General features: G+C 40.8%; 1 protein-coding gene across 3 annotated transcripts in view; it reads right to left on the bottom strand.

The window, feature by feature from the left end:
• Window positions 1-21,011, bottom strand: part of DYNC1I1 (dynein cytoplasmic 1 intermediate chain 1) — a 322,553-nt gene that overhangs the window by 237,628 nt on the left and 63,914 nt on the right. For all 3 annotated transcript variants that reach the window (XM_075827746.1, XM_075827745.1, XM_075827744.1), the window contains one exon: window positions 20,063-20,178. In XM_075827746.1, coding sequence (XP_075683861.1) covers window positions 20,063-20,178 — 116 coding nt within the window. The remainder of the gene's footprint in view (window positions 1-20,062; window positions 20,179-21,011) is intronic.

Here is a 21,011-nt window from a genome sequence, read left to right on the forward strand (position 1 = left end):
ACCTTGATAGACAGACAAAATATTCTGCCTGAACAAAACCCCTTCTTATAGCGCCCCACCGCATGAAATATTACATTCAACACATGCCAGGGGCAGAGCAGCTCCACACGTTAGCACCGCCGCACTAATCAGTTTGGTAATATTGTTAGCTGGCCCCGGTGAAAGAAACCAAAGACATGCCGTAAATCCCGGGCAACATGTGGCGCTTGTGCTGCCGAATTCTGTAGAACATCATCCTAACTAGAAGTGATGTCAACCAGGAGCTAAACCCAGCACAGCAAATACACTGTTCATGAGAGAGATAGATAGATAGATAGATAGATAGATAGATAGATAGATAGATAGATAGATAGATAGATAGATAGATAGATAGATAGATAGACAGACAGACAGACAGACAGACAGACAGACAGACAGACAGACAGACAGACAGACAGACAGACAGACAGACAGACAGACAGACAGACAGATAGATAGATAGATAGATAGATAGATAGATATGAGATAGATAGATATGAGATAGATAGATAGATAGATAGATAGATAGATAGATAGATAGATAGATAGATAGATAGATAGATAGATAGATAGATAGATAGATAGATAGCTGCACATACAACCAGTTATTGGTGTATGTGCAGCGTAGGTTCCCACCTCACTTTGATTACACCCGTTTAGCTCTTTAAATTCCGCCGTCAATTCCCCCAAGTGTACTAATAAAAAAATGTAAAAATAAAAACAAACAGCTAAATAAAAAAAATGAACGTACCAAAAAAAATATTACGTTTAAAAAAAACACATTTTCACATTTTTCCCTTAAAGTGATATGAAAAAAAAAAAAAAAAAAAAAATAATTAACATAACTAGAATCGTAAAAGTCCCAGCTATTACGATATAATGTTATTTAACCCACACGGTGAACATCGTAAAAATAATAATTAAAAACACAGAAATTGCTGTTTTTTGGCAACCTTAGCTCCCCGCAAAAAAATGGACTAAAAAGTGCATGTAGAATAAATATTGGGATGCACTCATCAATAGTAAGGCGTGGTGCGAATGGGGTTGGGAAGAGCTCCCAAAATATGTAGTCCAGGTACAGCAGAACTCGCTGAAGAAACAAATAGATAGATTTTGAATACAAAATTTTTTTTATTGTATCATTGACTGCTGTATAGCATCAATAAAGTTTAAATGGCGACTTGATATTTGACGTTACGGCCAATCCACGGCCTTTGTTGCTGTAGAAAGGAAAGGGGGTTTAACACTAATGTAATACAAAAATAATAGGAATAATTGAAAAACAGAGAAATAAATAAAAATTAAATTAAACAGAACCAATAGATGACGCCCAACCAAAATGATATATGATCTAGAATATACTTATAAACGTGATAACATACGTAATGAACAATAACAATGAGAATACAAAATGCAATAGAATAGCTGTCTGATTGACACACATAATGCAAAATATAACAGACAACATCACATAATGGTAACTAAAGGAAAATACTTTGAGAGGGAGTAGTGAAGCCCTCTGAGAAATAGACCATACCATAAAATTTGGGTTGGACATCATCTATTGTTTCTGGACTACATAAAAATTGCATGGACACCAAAATGGTACCAATAAAAACTTCAGCTTGCCCCGTAAAAAATAAGCCATCATAACGCTAAATTAACAGAAAAATAAAAAAGTTATGACTCTGTGGGTTTTTAAAAAAAATAAAAAATAAGGTAAACATTTTTTACAAAAGCGGTATAATATAAAAAAAACGTACATTTGGTCTTATCATAATTTCAACCTGTAGAATAAAAGTGAACCTATAGATTTCACCGCTTGATGAATGCCGTAAAAAGGAAAAGCCCAAAAATTGCAATTGCTGTTTTTTGCCCCTTTCGACTCACAAATATTTTTTTTTTTCAATATCCCAGTACATTAAATGGTGCCATGAAAAGCTACAACTCGTGCAGCAAAAAAACAAGCCCTTATATGTCGATGAAAAAATTAAAAACTTATGGCTTTTGGAAGGCAGGGAGGAAAAAAACGAAAATGAAAATTTTTTAATTGCCCGTGTCATTAAGGGGTTAAACTGGAAATTATAAAAAAAAAAAAAAGTAACATCCTATAAAATACTGGGATTACATACCTTAAAAAGTGAGTGCATCCCCAAACTCTGCTTTATTAAAATATTTTAGACAACCCGACTATTGCAATTGTCTTGACATGATGTTGGCAGCCATGTTTGCCTTCATGTAATTTTATGAAATACGGAATTTTTTTATTTTCAAAAATCCATTAGAACATACAAAGTGCATTTTTTTGCAGGAATTGCAAAAAAATTGCAGCAAATCCAATCCATTTTGCAGTGATTCTGCAAAAATTGCAGCAAAAAAAAACAAATTGACCGCGTCATGTGAACACAGCCTAAACCTAATCAATAATTGTAAATCCCTAAACTTAACCTAATGCATTAATTAATACAGATTTTTTTTTTGTGTTGAATTAGTTAGAAACGATTGTTTAGGGCGACCGTCAGTGGAGGAAAATGTATTTATTAACTGACGGAAATCTTTTCCATCCATCAGAAATGTATTAGATATTCCTCTCCAATAATAATCGTTATCACTATGACTGTGATGTGTAATGTGCAGCACTAGAGAAGCAGTTAGTGGGTTTTATGCTAAAGACGTGTACGGACTGGACAGGATAGGGATAGTGTCAAATCTACAAACTCGATGTTTGTGTGTGGTGCAAGTGCTTGGTGTGATTTATTTGACACAGCAATTCGGATGCTGGTAAACGTCCGGGTCATGAAGTCAATAAACGGCCTAAATAGGCACAGTAGTGATTAGATGAAATACTGCTCATCTTCTCTCTCCATTTCTGAAAAAAAAGACCCCCTGAAGGAAATTTTTTTGTTACCTCTCTCCCTGGGGTCATCTATAGCAATAGAGGGACAGGAGGAGGATCACATTCTCCTCCTCTCCCTGCACACTGCAAGAAGTTTCCGCACTGGCTCTCTCTCCCCCTCTTCACATGGGCTGAAGTGAGAGCTGCAAATATATGCAGGTTCCACTTCAACCTGCCCTAATTCCGGCTCAGTCAGAGCGGGAGCTTGGTCTTGTTTTAGTGTTCAGATTCTTTGCTTTAAAACAAGACCTGGATCAAAGCTTTAGCTGTGACACAGCCTGAGCTAGAGCCTTAGGCTGGGTTCACACGTGGCGGAATTTCACTTAAATTCCGCTGCAGACACTCCGCAGCGTTAATCCGCAGCGGAGCCGTTTGTCCATTGACTTACACTTTAATTTAGCAGTGTTCGTTTAGACGAGGCGTACAATTCCGCTGCGGAGCATAGGCTGCGGAGCGGAATTTGGTGTCCGCAGCATGCTCTGTCTGTTGCGGAGCAGTGGCGGACTCATGGCAGAATTTCTCCATTGACTTCAATGGAGATTCTAATTTCCGCAATGAAGTCCGCAGCTGTCATGCACATGTTATGTGTGCTGCGGATCCGTCTTGCTTTTTTAACTTGACATTTCTTCATTCTGGCTGGACCTATGTATTTCTAGGTCTACAGCCAGACTGAGGAAGTCAATGGGGCTCCCGGAATTACAGGAGCGTTGCTAGGAGACGTCAGTAAATAGTCACTGTCCAGGGTGCTGAAAGAGTTAAGCGATCGGCAGTAACTGTTTCTGCACCCGGGACAGTGACTACCGATCCCAATATACATGTATCTGTAAAAAAAAATGAAGTTCATACTTACCGAGAACTCCCTGCTTCTGTCTCCAGTCCGGCCTCCCAGGATGACGTTTCAGTCTAAGTGACGGCTGCAGCCAATCACAGGCTAATAACAGGCTGCAGCGGTCACATGGACTGCCGCGTCATCCAGGGAGATCGGGCTGGATGCCGAAGGAGGGACGCGTCACCAAGACAACGGCCGGTAAGTATGAAAATCGTTTACTTTCACTAGGGAAAGTGCTGTCCCTTCTCTCTATCCTGCACTGATAGGGAGAAGGGAAGTACTTTTACCGCAGTCCGCAGCAGCTAGTCCGCATCAATTTACTGCACATTTTGTGCAGATCCGCAGCAGAATCTGCAACGCAAATTCTGTGCGGCATTGATGCGGACAGTTGCGGAGGAAATCCGCCACGTGTGGTCATGCCCTTAAAAGCACGGCTTGAAGCGAGACCTGCATGCATGTGCAGATCTTACTTCAACATGCTTTAGGTCTGGCTTTAAAACAAGCCTGAGAGGCTAGTAGCAAGGGCGTATTTGTATATGTAGCTCTCACTTTAACCTGCTTTAGCTCCGGCTAGATCACAACTAGAGCTGCGATCTAGGTCCCATTTTAAAGCAAAAAATCTTAGCCTGAGTTGGAGACGTTAGTAGCAAGGACGTATCAGATACGCTCTTGGCTACTGAAGTGCCTTCCTGTCAGGGCGTATGAGATACATCCTTGGCAGGGAAAGGGTTAATAAAGCACCCTCCACATGAAAAATAGTCTAAAAGGGGTTTGTATAAAATCCTATAAAGGGTCTGATATTTTTTATCTCTTGTCCATGGACTGTGTCTGATATTAAAGAGAACGGGGCTGAGCTTCAATACTGAACGCGGCTTAGACACGGGGCAAGAGTGGCATTGTTTTTGGAAAAAAACATTTTAAAAAAAGCAGCACCTACTTTCTAGTCTCATACAATCCCGAAGACTATGGCAATCCATTCAAGATAGTATACTGAATTCTAAAAGTAGTAACTTCCCCAAAGCCAATGGAAAAAAGAACGTAATCCCTAATTAAATATGGAACCACGCTGACCCTTTCAACTTTTAGCCTAATCCATGAAGTCGTTTTTAGAGCGATGAAATCCTGCCTAAGCCGTGCTGCAGCATCTCATCTGTGGTTCACTGCCTGTAATTACAGCTTTAATATTGTTAACGTGGCAGACCGGTCCCATTGCATACTAGAATAAACATGTGCCCACTTGAGTGCCGCTACATTTAATGACATTTCAGGCACCAGTAAGTAGGGCTGAACTTGGCTGCCCATACGGAGAGCCAGTTAAATAAGGCTTGTCCCTCTGCCAGGTAGACCTCCGTCCAACCCAGTGGACAGCGCACAATTACTGCAGAATATCATTGAGGGCTGAACCTTATATTTATCTAGTGAATGAAATCAGTTTATGTTATGTCAGCATTATACTTGTCCCGGATCCCGCACTCCTTCTGGTTTGGCTCCCTCTGTGTAGGCTGATTTCTAGCCAAATTGACGTGGCTGCGTACAATCCTAATTACAGATTCAGCAGAGCCAAGTTTGCCTGTTGTAAAAGAGCTGAATTTGTCAGATGTAGCAGAGCAGAGTTGATTGTACAATGCTTTGTTATATAGCAGAGTTGAAATGATCATAGAAGAGTTGACATTGTCATTTCTAGCAGAGTTGGAGCAGTTGTATGTCACATGAAGCAAAGCTAAGCTTAAATATTTTACATAATTCATAATTATATTACTTTTTATGTATGAAGTTACATAAAGCTTCGAAAAAAATAAAAATACTCATTTTTCCTGACTCATAATGCAGCGCAAAAAAATCTGTGCCTCTAAGTCTGGCACACATGCATGATATAGTTCCTTCAGCTCACTTCACCTATTATCTTTAGTTTGTTATTGCACTATAGCAACACTTTCTGTATTAGGCACCAGGCAGAGTGGGGGCAGGATAGTGACAAGAATTTTTAACATATTTCTAACTATTTTTTTTTTATTAAACCAGCACTTTTATGTAACAAAAATAAGTACAAGAATATAACTTCTAGATTACTGCTCCTATATACTAGACTATATCTACTATAATAGTGACTCCTATCTACAAGAATATAACTACTATAAGGGCAAAGCCCCACGTGGCGGAATTGCTCTGGAATTCCGCTGCGGACACTCCGCAGCGTTAATCCGCAGCGGACCCGTTTCTCCATTGCCTTCCACTTCTTTTTAGTAGGCTTCGTTTAGACGAGGCGGAAAATTCCGCTGCGGAGCATAGGCTGCGGTGCGGAATTTGGTGTCCGCAGCATAGAATGGCTGTTGCGGACCAGTGGCGGACTGGTTGCGGACTCATTGCGGAATTTCTCCATTGACTTCAATAGAGATTCTAAATTCCGCAATGAAGTCCGCAGCTGTCATGCACATGTTATGTGTGCTGCGGATGCGTCTTGCTTTTTGGACATGACATTTCTTCATTCTGGCTGGACCTATGTATTTCTAGGTCTACAGCCAGACTGAGGAAGTCAATGGGGCTCCCGGAATTACGGGAGCGTTGATAGGAGACGTCAGTAAATAGTCACTGTCCAGGGTGCTGAAAGAGTTAAGCGATCGGCAGTAACTGTTTCAGCACCCTGGACAGTGACTACCGATCCCAATATACATCAACCTGTAAAAAAATAGAAGTTCATACTTACCGAGAACTCCATGCTTCTTTCTCCAGTCCGGCTTCCCAGGATGACGTTTCAGTCTAAGTGACGGCTGCAGCCAATCACAGGCCAATCACAGGCTGCAGCCAATCACAGGCCAATCACAGGCTGCAGCGGTCACATGGACTGCCGCGTCATCCAGGGAGGTCGGGCTGGATGCCGAAAGAGGGACGCGTCACCAAGACAACGGCCGGTAAGTATGAAATTCTTTTACTATCACTAGGGAAAGTGCTGTCCCTTCTCTCTATCCTGCACTGATAGAGAGAAGGGAAGCACTTTTACCGCAGTACGCAGCAGCTAGTCCGTATCAATTTACTGCACATTTTGGGCAGATCCGCCGCAGAATATGCAACGCAGTTTCTGTGCGGCATTGATGCGGACAGCTGCGGAGGAAAACCGCCACGTGGGGCCATGCCCTAATACTGCCCCCTATATACAGGAATATAACTACTATAATACTGCCCCGTATATACAAGAATATAACTAGTATAATACTGCCTCCTATATACAAGAATATAACTACTATAATACTGCCCCCTATATACAAGAATATAACTACTATAATACTGTCCCTATATACAAGAATATAACTACAATACTGCTCCCTATATATAAGAATATAACTACTATAATACTGCGCTATATACAAGAATATAACTACTATAATACTGTTCCTATATACAAGAATATAACAACTATAATAATGCTCCTATATACAAGAATATAACTACTATAATACTGCCCCTATATAAAAGAATATAACTACTATAATACTGCCCTCTATATACAAGAATATAACTACTATAATACTGCTCCTATATACAAGTATATAACTACTATAATACTGCCCTCTATATACATAAATATAACTACTATAATACTGCTCCTATATACAAGTATATAACTACTATAATATTGCCCTTATATAGAAGAATATAACTACTATAATACTGCCTTCTATATACAAGAATATAACTACTATAATACTGCCCCCTATATACAAGAATATAACTACTATAATACTGCTCCTATATACAAGAATATTACTACTATAATACTGCCCCCTATATAAAAGAATATAACTACTATAATACTGCCCCCTATATACAAGAATATAACTACTATAACACTGCCCCCTATTTATAAGAATATATCTACAATAATACTGCCCCTATATACAAGAATATAACCCCTATAATACTGCCTCCTATATACAAGAATATAACTACTATAATACTGCCCATATATACAAGAATATAACTACTATAATACTGCCTCCTATATACAAGAATATAACTACTATAATACTGCCCATATATACAAGAATATGACTACTATAATACTGCCCCTATATACAAGAACATAACTACTATAATACTGCCCACTATATACAAGAATATAAATACTATAATACTACTCCTATATACAAGAATATAACTACTATAATACTGCTCCTATATACAAGAATATAACTACTATAATACTGCCCCCTATGTACAAGAATATAACTACTATAATACTGTCTCCTATATACAAGAATATAACTACTATAATACTGCCCCCTATATACAAGAATATAACTACTATAATACTGCCCCTATATACAAAAATATAACTACTATAATACAGCCCCCTATGTACAAGAATATGACTACTATAATACTGCCCCCTATGTACAAGAATACAACTACTATAATACTGCCCCCTATATACAAGAATATAACTACTATAATACTGCCCCCTATATACAAGAATATAACTACTATAATACTGCCCCCTATTTATAAGAATATATCTACTATAATACTGCCCCTATATACAAGAATATAACCCCTATAATACTACCCCCTATATACAAGAATATAACTACTATAATACTGCCTCCTATATACAAGAATATAACTACTATAATACTGCCCATATATACAAGAATATGACTACTATAATACTGCCCCTATATACAAGAATATAACTACTATAATACTGCCCACTATATACAAGAATATAAATACTATAATACTACTCCTATATACAAGAATATAACTACTATAATACTGTTCCTATATACAAGAATATAACTACTATAATACTGCCCCCTATGTACAAGAATATAACTACTATAATACTGTCTCCTATATACAAGAATATAACTACTATAATACTGCCCCCTATATACAAGAATATAACTACTATAATACTGCCCCTATATACAAAAATATAACTACTATAATACAGCCCCCTATGTACAAGAATATGACTACTATAATACTGCCCCCTATGTACAAGAATACAACTACTATAATACTGCCCCTATATACAAGAATATAACTACTATAATACTGCCCCCTATATACAAGAATATAACTACTATAATACTGCCCCCTATATACAAGAATGTAACTACTATAATACTATAATACTGCCCCTATATACAAGAATATAACTACTATAATACTCCTATATACAAGAATATAACTACTATAATACTGCTCCTATATACAAGAATATAACTACTATAATACTGCCCCCTATATACAAGAATATAACTACTATAATACTGCCCCCTATATACAAGAATATAACAACTATAATACAGCCCCCTATGTACAAGAATATAACTACTATAATACTGTCTCCTATATACAAGAATATAATTACTATAATACTGCCCCCTATGTACAAGAATATAACTACTATAATACTGCCCCCTATATACACGAATATAACTACTATAATACTGCCCCTATGTACAAGAATATAAGTACTATAATACTGCCCCCTATATACAAGAATATAACTACTATAATACTGCCTCCTATATACAAGAATGTAACTACTATAATACTATAATACTGCCCCTATATACAAGAATATAACTAGTATAATACTTCTATATACAAGAATATAACTACTATAATACTGCTCCTATATACAAGAATATAACTACTATAATACTGCCCCCTATATACAAGAATATAACTACTATAAGGGTATGTGCACACACACTAATTACGTCCGTAATTGACGGACGTATTTCGGCCGCAAGTACCGAACCGAACACAGTGCAGGGAGCCGGGCTCCTGGCATCATACTTATGTACGATGCTAGGAGTTCCTGCCTCGCTGCAGGACAACCGTCCCGTACTGTAATCATGTTTTCAGTACGGGACAGTTGTCCTGCAGCGAGGCAGGGACTCCTAGCATTGTACATAAGTATGATGCTAGGAGCCCGGCTCCCTGCACTGTGTTCGGTCCGGTACTTGCGGCCGAAATACGTCCGTCAATTACGGACGTAATTAGTGTGTGTGCACATACCCTAATACTGCTCCTATATACAAGAATATAACTACTATAATACTGCCCCCTATATACAAGAATATAACTACTATAATACTGTCTCCTATATACAAGAATATAATTACTATAATACTGCCCCCTATGTACAAGAATATAACTACTATAATACTGCCCCCTATATACAAGAATATAACTACTATAATACTGCCCCTATGTACAAGAATATAAGTACCGTACTATAATACTGCCCCCTATATACAAGAATATAACTACTATAATACTGCCTCCTATATACAAGAATATAACTACTATAATACTGCCCCTATATACAAGAATATAATTACTATAATACTGCCCCCTATATACAAGAATATAACTACTATAAGGGCGGATTCACACGAATGTGATTTTCGTCCGTGCAGCCCGCGTGGTTTTCACCCGGGTCGCACGGACCTATACAAGTCCATGGGGCAGTGCAGACAGTCCGTGAGTTTTGCGCAGCGTGAGTCCGCTGCGTAAAACTCGCGACATGTTCTATATTTAGGCGTTTTTCGCGCATCACGCACCCATTGAAGTCAATGGGTGCGTGAAAATCACGCATGCCCCACGGAAGCACTTCCGTGGAACAAGCGTTATTCGCGCAACAGCTGTCAAACTCTGAATGTAAACAGAAAAGCACCACGTGCTTTTCTGTTTACAAACATCCAAACGGAGTGTCATAATGATGGCGGATGCGCGAAAATCACGCAGCCGCGCATCATATGCTGATGACACACGGAGCTGTTAAGTGCCTTTTGCGCTTGGGAAAACGGCTCCATTTACGTCTGAAGTGACAGGCACTTCTTTGACGCGGGCGTCTTTTTTACGCGCTGCCTTTTGACAGCGGCGCGTAAAAAAAATGACCGTCGGCACAGCACATAGTAAAACCCATTCAAATGAATGGGCAGATATTTGCTGCCGCTTTGGAGCCGTATTTTCGGACGTAATTCGGGGCTAAAACGCCCGAATTACGTCCGTAAATAGTGTGTGTGAACCCAGCCTAATACTGCTCCCTATATACAAGAATATAACTACTATAATACTGCCCGTATATACAAGAATATAACTAATATAATACTGTCCCCTATATACAAGAATATAACTATTATAATACTGCCCCCTATGTACCAGAATATAACTACTATAATACTGCCCTCTATGTACGAGAATATAACTACTATAATACTGCCCTCTATGTACAATAATATAACTACTATAATACTGCTACTATATACAAGAATATAACTACTATAATACTGCCCCCTATATACAAGAATATAACCACTATAATACTGCCCCTATATACAAGAATATAACTACTATAATACTGCTCATATATACAAGAATATAACTACTATAATACTGCCCCCTATATACAAGAATATAACTACTATAATACTGCCCCCTATATACAAGAATATAACTACTATAATACTCCCCCCTATATACAAGAATATAACTACTATAATACTGCCCCTATATACAAGAATATAACTACTATAATACTGCCCCCTATATACAAGAATATAACTACTATAATACTGCCCCTATATACAAGAATATAACTACTATAATACTGCCCCCTATATACAAGAATATAACTACTATAATACTGCTCCCTATATACAAGAACATAACTACTATAATACTGCTCCTATATACAAGAATATAACTACTATAACACTGCCCCTATATACAAAAATATAACTACTATAATACTGCTCCCTATATACAAGAATATAACTACTATAATACTGCTCCCTATATACAAGAATATAACTACTATAATACTGCTCCAATATACAAGAATATAACTACTATTATACTGCCCCCTATATACAAGAATATAACCACTATAATACTGCCCCTATATACAAGAATATAACTACTATAATACTGCCCCTATATACAAGCATATAACTACTATAATACTGCTCCCTATATACAAGAATATAACTACTATAATACTGCTCCCTATGTACAAGAATATAACTACTATAATACTGCCCCCTATATACAAGAATATAAATACTATAATACTGCCCCCTATATACAATAATATAACTACTATAATACTGCTCCTAAGTACAAGAATATAACTACTATAATACTGCCCCCTATGTACAAGAATATAACTACTATAATACTGCCCCCTATGTACAAGAATATAACTACTATAATACTGCCCCTATATACAAGAATATAACTGTAACGTCCGTGGTCGCTGACCACAAACTCCTTCCATCCAGTCGATGCCCTTCTCTCAAGAGATGTCTGCACATGCGGCCGTTCTGCTCCACAGTGACCGCCAGGGTGCGCTCGCGAGCTCAGTCCAACCTTAAGGAGTCAAAGCGCACACAGGTGTGAGATTGAGCTGATTGCTCCCAGAGCACCCTGGACTATAAGAAGGGCCCAGCCCCTTCCTGCCTTGCCTGAGCTTTGTTGTCGTTACCCTAGTTTGTCTATGCAAATGGTCTCCTAAGTGCTTTCCAGTTCCCAGTGTTTCCTGTTCCTGCTACCTATAACCTGTATCTAATGCTATCCTGGTCAAGTGCCGTGTTGAGCTGAAGTCGTGCTGTTCTGTGTACCACGCCTGTCCTGCTTCACCACGCCTGGTGTCCGCCTGCTGCCTAAGTCCCAGCTGAGCCTGTCTTGCTACTATCTGAGCTACCACAGGTACACCTATACGAACTACAGACTGTGACCTGTGTCCTGTTGGCCAGCTGCCATACCGTCAAGGCAGTACGACCCAGTGGGTCCACGTACCAAATGTGACAGGGAGTTCACATAGAGTTTTTTTACACGTTTTTTGATGTGGAAACTGCGTCGGAAGATGTACCAAAAATGGCCGAAAACGCCTCCCATTGATTTAAAATTGATTTGCGCCAAATTGAGCAAACAGTGTGCGTTACTGTGATAAATTTGGCGCTTCTTCTGTCCGCCTGTTTAAAACACTAGTAATAAATCTGCCCGAGTTATATTAAAAAGTTCCAGAATATTTCATTGTATAAAGATTACATTTTATTTAAATACAACTGGAAAACTCATCGGACTGAACATCTGGATCTGGCTCTTTTATTCGCTATTTTAGGGAACATCACTTGGGTAAAAAAAAAAAAAAATTCCCTTATATATGAGATGCAGATTTTTACGAATTGCCCAAACTTGCCAACAGTTCAGTTTTTCAAAGGACAGTCCCACGAACTGGACTACAAATGGGGAGGGGGAGTATATGTTAACTTAAAGTAAAAAGGGCCGTTCTCTGTGGAGCAGGTGGTCATAAAATATCTCATGATTTAGAATTGAAATGTTGGTAGGTTTGCCATGATTTGCCCTGAAGGATATTGCACATGCGCACCGCACGTCAGACATAGAGAGAAGCCTGTCCGCACCCGGTAAGCGTGGGCCTGTCTTATGCAGGAAAGGGTCACACCGTGGTTAGCAAGAGGGTTTTTTTTGGCTGGCATGAAGGGCATAGTGGCTGTCATGGGGGCATAGTAGCTGACATGGGGGATATTAAGGTTGGCATGCGGCACTGATTCTCATGATGGTTTTGTGAATGGCATAGGGGGCATTGAGGACATTGTAAACTGGCATGGAGGGCATTAGGACTGTCTTGTGGGCATTGTGGTTGGCAGAGAGTACATTGTAGTTGTCATAGGGGCAATGTGGCTAGCATTAGTGGCATTGCGGCTGACAAAAGGGACATTGTAGTTGTCATGGGGGTCTTGTGGCTGGCAAGGGGACATTGTGGCTGTCGTGGGGGCAATCCATGGCTGTCATGGGACGTATGTGGTATAAAAGCAGATGTATTTATTATCTATTTCGGGTGAATTTCAGAGTAAGTGCTTGTCCAAACGTAATGGAATTGCTGCAGAAAATTTCTGCAGCAATTCCGCAGGAACCAGCTGTATTTCCGCTGCAGAAAAACCACACCATTTCCTGTGTTTTTTACTGCAGAAAATGGTGCGGATTTTGCTGCGTTTTTTTCAATGCTGGGAGATGGAGACATCTCCTCTGAAAAACGCAGCAATTCTGGCCACTTTCCGCAGCAGGAATTGACATGCTGCAGTATGAAAAATATGCACCGCAGGTCAATTTCTGGTCAGAAATTTTACGCAGCGTATGGATGAGATTTATTAAATCTCCCCCAATTTGCTGCTACTGTATTCTGCTGAATATTTGCTATCCGTAATTCTGGACGAAGAATACGCACCAATTCCGCTACGTGTGGACGAGTCCTAAGGGGAAACAGGACAACAGGTGTTCAAGGTTGGAGCTTGAAGCTTTCACATGAGGGTTGATTATGAGATTTACTCTATGGCCTGATGGACAGCCTGTGCATACTGTCAGATCTGCCGTGAATCTGTATGGTGGGCACCAAGTGTAGATGAACGCGTTCCAATCAAAGCGTTGCGCTCGGAGGTAGGACAGGTAAATTAGTCCCCTGGTCAGGACGCAGAAACATTTTAATTCTGATCAGATTTAAGGAAGCGCATGGAATAAGAGACACATTAATTACTCAAAGGTTCACGGTCACATGGTAAACATCTGCTGCCAAATCCTCGGTCAGTGGACAAAGTCGTGCGGTGGATTTCACGGGAGGACGTCTCCATGTAGTAACGCTCAGACTGAAGGGAGGAGAACGTCTACTTAATGACGGCACTATTACCTCTGTACATAAGGAAACGCAGAAGCTTCTAAACGAAACTGCAATATCGAAATAAAATTAAAAAAATCTAAATATGTATATACACACACACACATATATATATATACTAGTCCTTCCCAATGAATTAGAATATCATCAGAAAGTTCATTTATTTAAGTAATTCAATTCAAAAAGTGAAACTCATATATTCTATAGATTTATTACACACAGAGGGATCTATCTCCAGCATTTTTTCTTTTAATGTTGAAGATTATGGTAAGGGCATGTTCACAAGGCTTAGCAAAATACGTCTGAAAATACGGAGCTGTTTTCAAGCGAAAACTGCTCCTGATTTTCAGACGTTTTTGTAGCAACTCGCGTTTTTTGCGGCGTATTTTACGGCCGTTTTTGGAGCGGTTTTTCAATGGAGTCAATGAAAAACGGCTCCACAAACGTCCCAAGAAATGACCTGCACTTTTTACGCGGCGTCTTTTTGAAAACTACGCGTAAAATTATGCCTCGTGGGAACAGAACACCGTAAATCTCATTGCAAGCAGTGGGCAGATGTTTGGAGGTTTAATGGTGCAGTTTTTTCAGGCGTAATTCGAGGCATAAACTGCCCGAATTACGTCTGAAAACACATTGTGTGAACATACCCTAACAGTTAATGAAAACCAAACATTTAGTCTGTCAGAAAATTAGAATATTGGGTAAAAGTTGAAGATTGTAGACTCGTGGTGTGACACTCTAATCAGCGAATTAACACAAAACACCTGCATGGGTTTCCTAAGTCTTTAAAAGGTCCAACAGTCTGGTTCAGTGGCTACACAATCATGGGGAAGATGCTGACCTGACAGTTGTCCAGAAGAGTCATTGACACCCTGCACAAGGAGGAGAAACCACAAAAGGACATTGCTAAAGAAGCTGCTGTTCACAGAGTGCTGTATCCAAGCATATTAATGGAAAGCTGAGAGGAAGGAAAAAGTGTGGTAGAAAAAGGTGCACAAGCAACAGGGATAACCGCAGCCTGGAAAGGATTGTCAAGAAAAGGCCATTCAAGAATCTGGGGAAGATTCACAAGGAGTGGACTGCGGCTGGAGTCAGCGCTTCAAGAGTGTCACGATTTGTGGGTATGTGGACCCACTAGGCCGCACTGCCGCAGTGGAGTAGCAGCTGGTCAAACAACAGACCTAGTACAAGAGTACCTTAGCTAGTCCAGACAGTAGCGAAGGCTTAGGCACAGATACACTCGAAGGCAGATGACACGTGGCAGATAATATCAGGCGTGACAGATGGCACAACATGACTCCAACTCTCTAAGGCTCAGGAACAAACATGGCACTGGATAGAGGGAGCAGGGCACGGGGACAATGAGAACAGGATAACACTAAGGAACCATTTGCTAAGACTAACATGGGTAAACACAACAACGCTCAGGCAAAGAGTAGAAGGGCAGAGCCCTTTTTATAGTCCAGGGTGATCATGGGCTAATTGGTGATTTTTTACATGTGTACCCACTGGCCCTAATTCATGCAGAGTCGGAGCCCCGACCAAGTATTGAGGGCTTATATTTTACATACTTTTCAGTAAGCCAACATTTCGGTATTAAAAATCATTTTTGAAATTGGGTTTATACAATATTCTAATTTTCTGAGACACTAAATTTTGGGTTATCAGTAACTGTTACCATAATCATCAATATCAAAAGAAAAAAAAATTTACGTTTTGATAATATTCTAATTCATTGAGAAGGACTAGTGTATATATATATATATATATATATATATATATATATATATACACATATACATACATACACACACAGATGTAGCAGAGCAGAGAATTTCATTAAACTGCTTCTTTAAGCACCAGTAGGTTTAGCTGCGGTCCGATGGAAAATCACATAGCGATATCCCTATTAACTGTGCCAACAGATCTTACTTGTTTAATTTATGTCTCTGTTTAGTACTTTGAGTGCACAGGGGTGTAATGTTCTGAATGGGCTGCGGGTCTGAATGGTTCATATACTTTAAAAAATGGGTTGTATTAGATTGGAAAAACTGGTCAATTTTCTTCCAGAAACAGAACCCCTCTTGGTGACATATCTGAAAGAAAACTAGCAGAGGTTGTCGAGACTGGGCCAACAGCGATGAGTGATATAAAATGGGGAGGTAACGATGAGACAACGTCTTTACCCTGTCCCGCACATGGACATAAATGTACGTGACGTCCAAACTGCGTGTGCAATCCAGTAAATGGACATCTGGTTACGTCCAGTTGATGGCACAGGAGCTGTACCCATTCCATCAGCAGCGGGTGCCAGCTATAATATACACCGATCCCTGTTTAACCATTTAGATGCCCAATAGCGACCACGATATCATGGTGGTTAGACAGCTGAAGAGCTTGGCAGAAAACCCCTCGCTCTTGCGTCATCCATTGTCTCCTGAAAAGACGTAAACAAGCCTAAATAGCAGGTATACCTTTATACATTTGAATCCCGATTCGTGGGACATTATTAAGACCCGCCGCCGTTCTGCCCAAGAACGCCCACTTTGGGGCATATTCACATAAGCCCCCTTCTTTTTGAGGTCCGTTTTGCAATACAATTCTGTGAAAAATGGGAAGTTTTGGATATGTGCAGACGAGTTAGCTGGACACTTCCTTGCTAAAGAAACACCCAATGAATACGTCTTAAGAAATTTGCATATGGCGCAGAATATATTAAAACATCATCAAGGTATGCTCAATTATTGCTGCCACATATGAGTTTGTCCAGAAATGTCTCTCTAGCCCCTATTTAGCAGTGTTAGCGGATTTAGGGGAGGTCAAAACTGCTGACAGGTTCCCTTTAAATTGTGCAGAATGCATTGACTTTTTGTGCTTAGCATAGTCTATCTGCATTACTAGGAGATCTGCTGCCATCTACAGGTTACTATTCAACATTACAATACAGAATCGTCAGAAATGCAGCAATGTAAAGAAAATAAAGTCAGGGTCAGTGTTTCCATTACTATATTCCTCCTAATTCAATTATCACTTCATCCCTTACATCACAAGCGGGGATCAGAACCTGCGACATGTCATAATTTAATCAGCTGCAAACATTAACAGGGCGTATTACACTTTATTATTACTGAAAGACATGACAAAGAGAGAAAAAATACAGCTGAACCCTCGGGGGAAACCATCAATGCCAAAAACACTGTACTAATATACCAGCCATAGTCCATTAATTGTAATAGAAAACTAATCCTCCAACATAACAGATATAATTTCTTATACTTATATACGCAACAGAAGGGGGCGCCACACAAAGTGCAGAGCAATAACTACTCGATGTTTAAATAGACAAACATAATGGAAATTACAGCAAGAAACAGACAAATCTGACAAACACAAAGACTCCGCTCTCTATTAGTGTCTCAACTGACTATCCTCCAGTGTCTCTTCTGACTATCCTCCAGGTGTCTCTACTATCTATCCTCTCAGAGTCTCTACTGTGTACCCTCCCAGTGTCTCTACTGTGCATCCTCCCAGTGTCTCTACTGACTATCCCCCCAGTGTCTCTACTGACTATCCCCCCAGTGTCTCTACTGACTATCCCCCCAGTGTCTCTACTGACTATCCCCCCAGTGTTTCTACTGACTATCCCCCCAGTGTCTCTACTGACTATCCCCCCAGTGTCTTTACTGACTATCTCCCCAGTGTCTCGACTGACTATCCCCCCAGTGTCTCTACTGACTATCCCTCCAGTATCTCTACTGACTATCATCCCAGTATCTCTACTGACTATCATCCCAGCGTCTCTACTGTTTTTCCCTCCAGTGTCTCTACTGACTATCCCCCCAGGGTCTCTACTGACAATCCCCCAAGCGTCTCTACTGACTATCATCCCAGCGTCTCTACTGTTTTTCCCTCCAGTGTCTCTACTGACTATCCCCCCCAATGTCTCTACTGTCTATCCTCCCAGTGTCTCTACTGTCTATCCTCCCAGTGTCTCTACTGTCTATCCTCCCAGTGTCTCTACTGTCTATCCTCCCAGTGTCTCTATTGTCTATCCTCCCAGTGTCTCTACTGACTATCCCCCAGTGTCTCTACTGACTATCCCCCAGTGTCTCTACTGACTATCCCCCAGTGTCTCTACTGTCTATCCCCCCAGTGTCTCTACTGTCTATCCCCCCAGTGTCTCTACTGTCTATCCCCCCCAGTGTCTCTACTGTCTATCCCCCCCAGTGTCTCTACTGTCTATCCCCCCCAGTGTCTCTACTGTCTATCCCCCCCAGTGTCTCTACTGTCTATCCCCCCCAGTGTCTCTACTGTCTATCCCCCCCAGTGTCTCTACTGTCTATCCCCCCCCCAGTGTCTCTACTGTCTATCCCCCCCCCAGTGTCTCTACTGTCTATCCCCCCCCAGTGTCTCTACTGTCTATCCCCCCCAGTGTCTCTACTGTCTATCCCCCCAGGGTCTCTACTGACAATCCCCCAAGCGTCTCTACTGACTATCATCCCAGCGTCTCTACTGTTTTTCCCTCCAGTGTCTCTACTGACTATCCCCCCCAATGTCTCTACTGTCTATCCTCCCAGTGTCTCTACTGTCTATCCTCCCAGTGTCTCTACTGTCTATCCTCCCAGTGTCTCTATTGTCTATCCTCCCAGTGTCTCTATTGTCTATCCTCCCAGTGTCTCTACTGACTATCCCCCCAGTGTCTCTACTGACTATCCCCCCAGTGTCTCTACTGACTATCCCCCAGTGTCTCTACTGTCTATCCCCCCAGTGTCTCTACTGTCTATCCCCCCAGTGTCTCTACTGTCTATCCCCCCCAGTGTCTCTACTGTCTATCCCCCCCAGTGTCTCTACTGTCTATCCCCCCCAGTGTCTCTACTGTCTATCCCCCCCCAGTGTCTCTACTGTCTATCCCCCCCAGTGTCTCTACTGTCTATCCCCCCCAGTGTCTCTACTGTCTATCCCCCCCAGTGTCTCTACTGTCTATCCCCCCCAGTGTCTCTACTGTCTATCCCCCCCAGTGTCTCTACTGTCTATCCCCCCCCCCAGTGTCTCTACTGTCTATCCCCCCCAGTGTCTCTACTGTCTATCCCCCCCAGTGTCTCTACTGTCTATCCCCCCCAGTGTCTCTACTGTCTATCCCCCCCAGTGTCTCTACTGTCTATCCCCCCAGTGTCTCTACTGTCTATCCCCCCAGTGTCTCTACTGTCTATCCCCCCAGTGTCTCTACTGTCTAGCCCCCCAGTGTCTCTACTGTCTAGCCCCCCAGTGTCTCTACTGTCTATCCTCCCAGTGTCTCTACTATCTATCCTCTCAGAGTCTCTACTGACTATCCCCCCCAGTGTCTCTACTGTCTTACCAGTGTCTCTACTGTCTATCCTACCAGTGTCTCTACTGTCTATCCTACCAGTGTCTCTACTGACTATCCTACCAGTGTCTCTATGGTCTATTCCCCCCCCCCCCCAGTGTCTCTACGGTCTATCCCGCTTTTTGCGTAAGCTGAGAACATCTAGACGCAGTGTCGCTTCCTCTTACAATTCTGTAGCATTTCTCTTGAAACAAGTTATTAAAGAATCTTAAAGAAATACGAGCAGGATAAGTAGAGCGTCACCTTCAGTTGGATGCGTCCTCACCGGTGTCTGCGTCTCCTTTGAATATACAACAACTTCACGAGGCAAGAAATCCACCTGTGTGATCTTCGAGACCCCAAGTTTAATCATTCTCCGTCTATGAAGAAGAAAACAATATAGTAATTTTATCAATTCATTAGGATGACTGTACCGAGAGATGAGATGGAAATAGAAGTTGTCAATGCTGGTGAGAGTGTCTATGAGATGATAAGTCTGCCCTGATTTATTACGGGCTTGCTGGGATATTATTAAAACGGATTGTGTAGGTCACTAACTTTTACAGATGGAGCAGAACTCTGGACCTTGTTTGTGTATCATCTGTCAGAATTAATTCAGTAGGTTTTTGTGCAGTCCTACGTAAGTTTTGTGGGAAACAATGAGTTATGCCAGTCGGCAAACTCAGCTCTACTTATCACCCAGGTTTGCGCCATAATAAAGGTAGAAATGAAGCAGAGCTGAATACAAATAATTCAGTAAATTCATCAGCAGTTTTGAGGAAAATGACAGATAATGCATGGCGTTATAACAGCACATTGAGCAAAAAGACATACTCAGGTCTGCTGCATTGAGCAATGTAGCACCACTACATGTGTTTGCCCATACCTGCATGGAAATACTTAATTAAAGCAAAAGTACCACTTCATATCTGGGTACAGTATAGACATACCTACATTGTAGGTATTAGATATGGCCCACGGATAGAGCAGCGGAAAATGATGCTTTGACCAGTGATAGATACAGGACAGTACATATCAGTATATCACAAATTTGGAGTCTGAGAGGTTGAACAACCACTGATTTTGAGAGCCAAGGGGCAGAGGCATTCTACAGAGCTCTCATACCCCTTTGAGACTACTCAGATATGGAAATAGGTAGAAATCCAAGCGGACACATTCCGCTGATCATATTCTGACATGGATTTATTTAAGG

This window comes from Rhinoderma darwinii, chromosome 5, assembly GCF_050947455.1.
Source record: "Rhinoderma darwinii isolate aRhiDar2 chromosome 5, aRhiDar2.hap1, whole genome shotgun sequence".
In the NCBI taxonomy this organism is placed as follows: domain Eukaryota; kingdom Metazoa; phylum Chordata; class Amphibia; order Anura; family Rhinodermatidae; genus Rhinoderma; species Rhinoderma darwinii.